We start from the raw sequence: 4,482 nt of genomic DNA on the forward strand, positions 1-4,482 counted from the left end.
TCTATCTCTGAATTTTAGTGTATCGGAGTGGTATTGGATTCCTATGGTGTACATGCCGACCTCTTCATCTCTTTTTGGAATCGTTTGAACGGTGAATTGATAGATTGAACTTGTTTATTTTTTTGAGTTTTTTTTAATCAGTGTGTTGTGTAGGCTTAATTTTGGACTATTTATAACATCTTTAAGTAGTATTGTTTTGAGCCTTTTTAAGCATTTTAATACAATAAAATTTACATAGAAAAAAATCTATTTAATTTATTATCACAATTATAGTTTATTATATATTTATTATTTATTAAAATATTCATATTTTTACTAGAACTACCTTTAAAGATTTAAGATCTCCAATTTGAGTAATTGGAGAAAAACTAATAGTTGAAATTATGGCTATTGATTATGGTAGATATGTGATATAAATTTCACTATAATTAACAGTTGATTACAGTATGTAATCTATATAAATATAATGGTTTCATTGAATACTTTTTTTTTTTATTGATAGACTTTACTTTATTAATATTGGATTGATTTTTTTAGAACCTAAAGTTTTCGAGTTCAAATATATAAAAAAATGCTTTAATTGTTGAAAAATTTTAATTATTTTTAACTTTAGAGGTGGATTAAGGATATATCTAAACGGACAAGAATAGAATAAAATATTAATTTAAACACAAAAGGACAACAGCTTTTATTTCAAAGATAGAACAGCAATACAGTAAGGCATGGAATCCGCAAGGGAGACTGCATTTTCAACAACTTTATTACAACACAAGTAAGCTCACTGGAGTTAAGCAGTAGTCCAGTGATATTATTTAACTGCAAGAAACTCGAAAGTTACACAGATCGATATGGCATCTTCACATTACATGTAGTATTTGCCAAGCTTCCTTGCTTTCATTGAAGTGTTCTCGATGATGTTGCTTAAAGTAACCTGTGGGATATTTTCTTCTGGACGCAGGTTTTTACATGGCTCTGAATCCTTGTAATTAATGAATCTGCAGAACCAAATAGCTGAATCTTTGGCTGTTCTTTTCAGGTTATCTGCATAGTTTACATGGTATAAACCAAATCTCGAAGTATAACCCAAGTTCCATTCGAAGTTATCTATGTATGACCATGCAAAATAACCTTGGACATTAACTTTGTCAACCCTATCAAAACCAAAACAACGCAAAACTTAATTAAGAATTATAAAAAAGAGAAAGAGATAAACTTGTATATCGTTATGTTGGAGACTGTACTCACTCGATTGATTTTTGCACATTCCACATATGTTGTTTATAATACTCTATTCTGAATGTATCTTTAACTGCTTCTTCAATGGGTTCATTTTCATCATTCTTATTGTCAACTCCTAAACTCAAATATGAAAAACTCAGAAAAATTATATCATAATATAATTATAATTAAATAGTTATAATTCCTATAAGATAAAAGACATCAATTACTTACCGTTCTCAGTAACGTAAATGAGTGGATTATCATATTCTTCTTTGGTATATTTTAAAAGTGCGCGAATACCTTTCGGAAAAATATAAAACCAATCTGAATATGCCTGCGAATATTATTTTTATATTAGAAATATCATCTATAAATATTTAATTATTTTTTAAATATGTTTGTCATCTATACTCTCACTTTCTTACACTAACCTTTGGACCAATGAGATTCCCATTATAATCATATACTGAAAAGAAAACAAACTGTTATTGAACTTTTTTTTATAAGAATATGAATATATATATATATATATATATAATGCATATACATTAAATTACCGGTAATATTGACACGACTATCAGTTTCGTATCTAGTAAACCGTGGATCAATATGAGCATTTGGATTTGCATAACGTGCAGTGTAGTATTGCAATCCAATAAAATCATATGATTTTTTAAGCAACTCAATATCATTGTTGCTAAATTTGGGCAATCTATCTCCAACTAATTCTTGGACACGTCTTGGATATCGACCATAAGTTAGAGGGTCCATCCACCTAAAAAAAAAAATACATTATTCAAAGGCTTGTATGCATAATAAAGACTTGCTACTAGCTTAATTTGAAGAAAGACTCACAATCCAAACATAAAATCAAGCGCTGTTTTTTGTGCATCGACATCAACTTGTCTATTAGAGAGAGGTTCAAACCAAAAAGTAAAGAGTGTTATTCCAATTTTTCCACGTTTTTCTTCTTCTTTTTCTTTTTCCTACACAGTGAATATAATAATCTCAATACATACATATGTATAAACATATATTGTTACTTCAGAACAAAAAAAAGTAATTAGTTAAATACATATATAGACATACCTGAAAAAACTTTCTATATAACTTTACAGCTTTAGCATGAGCAAGGAGTATATGGTGTGCAACTATATAAGGTTCAGTGGCCGAGTCTCCAACGCGACATTTACGATTCACCCAATATGAACATCGACCAGGTGCAAAAACTCCCAAATCATATGAAAATCCACTAAGAGCCCATGGTTCATTGAAAGTCATCCAATACTTCACTTTTTCGTGAAATCTCTCAAAGAGAATATACGCATAATCCGCATAATCATTCCTATAATTTGTATAATTATTTGAAAATATATTTTGTTTGTTAGATAAATACTATTGTTGAACAAATAATGGTTTGTAAATACAATATATATGAAGTTATATACTTACACAATGGAACGGCTTAAAAAGCCACCATATTTGTCTTCTAAGGCTTGAGGAGTATCCCAATGAAAGATAGTAACAAAAGGTTCTAATTCTGAATTTTACAACAAAATATGTAAGAATTTGAGTAATTCTCTAACATAATTTAGAGGACTAATTTTAGTTTGTTCAAAATTTTCAATAAATATTTGGTGTTTTATTATGCTTTTAAAATGGGATTAAAAAAACCCATCAATATTATTAATTATCAGTTCAACATATTTGCTAAATATTATAGACATAAATTTTATATTCACCATTTTCAATCCTTTAAGAGGAAAGGAGATATTTATCACCATTTTTTTTAATTTCATCGATAACAGCTTCATAAAAGGCAAGTCCTTGCTCGTTCAATCCGTCCTCTACGCTTCCAGCTAAACATTTAAAGTAACAAAAATAAGTTAGGAAATATAAATATGTAATGTAGTAAAATTTATATGAAGCCACAACAAGTTCAAGGGTTTTGTACTTTGATAAAATTCTTACTTGGTACAATTCTAGACCATGAGATAGACATTCTGAAAGCTTTGAAACCCATATTCTTCACATTTTGTATATCTTCCTATAAGATCAATTTCACAAATCTTGTTTAATTTTATTATCAATAATGGTAACAAGGAATTTGAAGGAAAAGAAAAAAATTAGAGTAATATACTTTGTAGCGATGAAAGAAATCAACTGCAACGTCTCCATTTTTGCCGTCCTTTATTCTGTCTGCAAGATTATATAAAAACAAGAAATATTTTATATTATGTATAAGTATAAAGAATTTTAGAGTCCATTTGCTTTAAAAAATATTTTGCAGAAAAATATTTTTTACATTTTGTAGCGTGTGAGGAATTTATGAAAATTAATTAGTAGAAAAATAATTTTTAAAAAAGTATTTTTTAATAAAATAATTTATTTTTTATCATTTAATTTTAATTTAAAAATAAAATAAATTAACAAATTTATATATAAAAAAACTAATAAGATTTTTAAAGTAGAAAAAATAATTTTCTCTATTCAAATATAAATTATTTTTCACAAATAAATATAATCTAAATTATTTATTCATATAGATAAATATAAAGACATATACCAGGACTTTCATGAGCATATGTGTCCCAGACACTAGGTCCTCTGCCCGTTTCTGCCTGATTTGTTCCACCTTCGATCTGAGTACCACGATCAATAAGTTAAAAAGATACTTAGATTAATCCTTCATTGTCTACCTTCACCCTTACATGATTTTTTATATGCTATTAATGAAAAATTAGGAAGACAAGTCCTGATGGAATCATATAAAACATGAAGATCGAAGAATAGTAAAGGAAGAGGTATTGCATGGGAGACTACAAAACCACTACCAAAACAAAGATTACACATGTGTATATAAACCTGATAAGCAGAAGAGGCTGTCCCAAAAATGAAGTCTTGTGGAAAATAACTCTTGTTAAAGTCATGTGGGGGACAATCATCATCAACCTCTGCTGGCTCGGTAAGAGGCAGCAGGCCTACGAGGAAGACGAGCATTGCCAGCGGAAGAGAGTGTTTAAAAACCATAGTCATAGCCATATTGATGGAACTAAGACTTAAGTGTTTGTGTGGTTTTTACTTCTTGCCAATGCCCCCTTTATATAGATGTTCATGCAAAGCCATGAAGTTTAGAATTTCCCCACGTGATGAATTGCATGCATGGTTGCTGCGTCTAATCTATAATGTAGCATTAAAATAAGCCCCAGTAAGATTCCTCGATATCTTCCACGGTTAAAATGCAATTGAGACTGTAAGATC

The 4,482-nt window shown here is 29.0% G+C and overlaps 1 protein-coding gene across 1 annotated transcript; it reads right to left on the reverse strand.

Annotated features, from left to right (window-relative positions):
- Window positions 1–663: 663 nt before the first annotated feature.
- On the reverse strand, window positions 664–4,279 carry LOC110625267 (beta-glucosidase 12). The gene is made up of 13 exons (XM_021770874.1): window positions 4,087–4,279; window positions 3,788–3,863; window positions 3,362–3,420; window positions 3,193–3,268; window positions 3,003–3,080; window positions 2,674–2,761; window positions 2,311–2,566; window positions 2,077–2,207; window positions 1,779–1,996; window positions 1,653–1,687; window positions 1,453–1,555; window positions 1,246–1,354; window positions 664–1,151 (listed from the first exon to the last, which is right to left on the reverse strand). Exons 1-13 carry the CDS (start codon window positions 4,261–4,263, stop codon window positions 863–865), a joined length of 1,695 nt encoding a protein of 564 aa, XP_021626566.1. The 5' UTR covers window positions 4,264–4,279; the 3' UTR covers window positions 664–862.
- Window positions 4,280–4,482: the final 203 nt, after the last annotated feature.

Source organism: Manihot esculenta, chromosome 10 (genome assembly GCF_001659605.2).
Source record: "Manihot esculenta cultivar AM560-2 chromosome 10, M.esculenta_v8, whole genome shotgun sequence".
Classification (NCBI taxonomy): Eukaryota; Viridiplantae; Streptophyta; class Magnoliopsida; order Malpighiales; family Euphorbiaceae; genus Manihot; species Manihot esculenta.

Excerpts from the sequence above, each read along its gene's own strand:
- LOC110625267 (XM_021770874.1), bottom strand. The coding sequence starts at position 4,263 with ATGGCTATGACTATGGTTTTTAAACACTCTCTTCCGCTGGCAATGCTC. Across the intron at positions 3,421-3,787 it reads ATATGCTCATGAAAGTCCTG|ACAGAATAAAGGACGGCAAA; the intron begins GTATATGTCTTT and ends ATAATCTTGCAG. Across the intron at positions 1,997-2,076 it reads CTTGATTTTATGTTTGGATT|GTGGATGGACCCTCTAACTT; the intron begins GTGAGTCTTTCT and ends TTTTTTTTTTAG.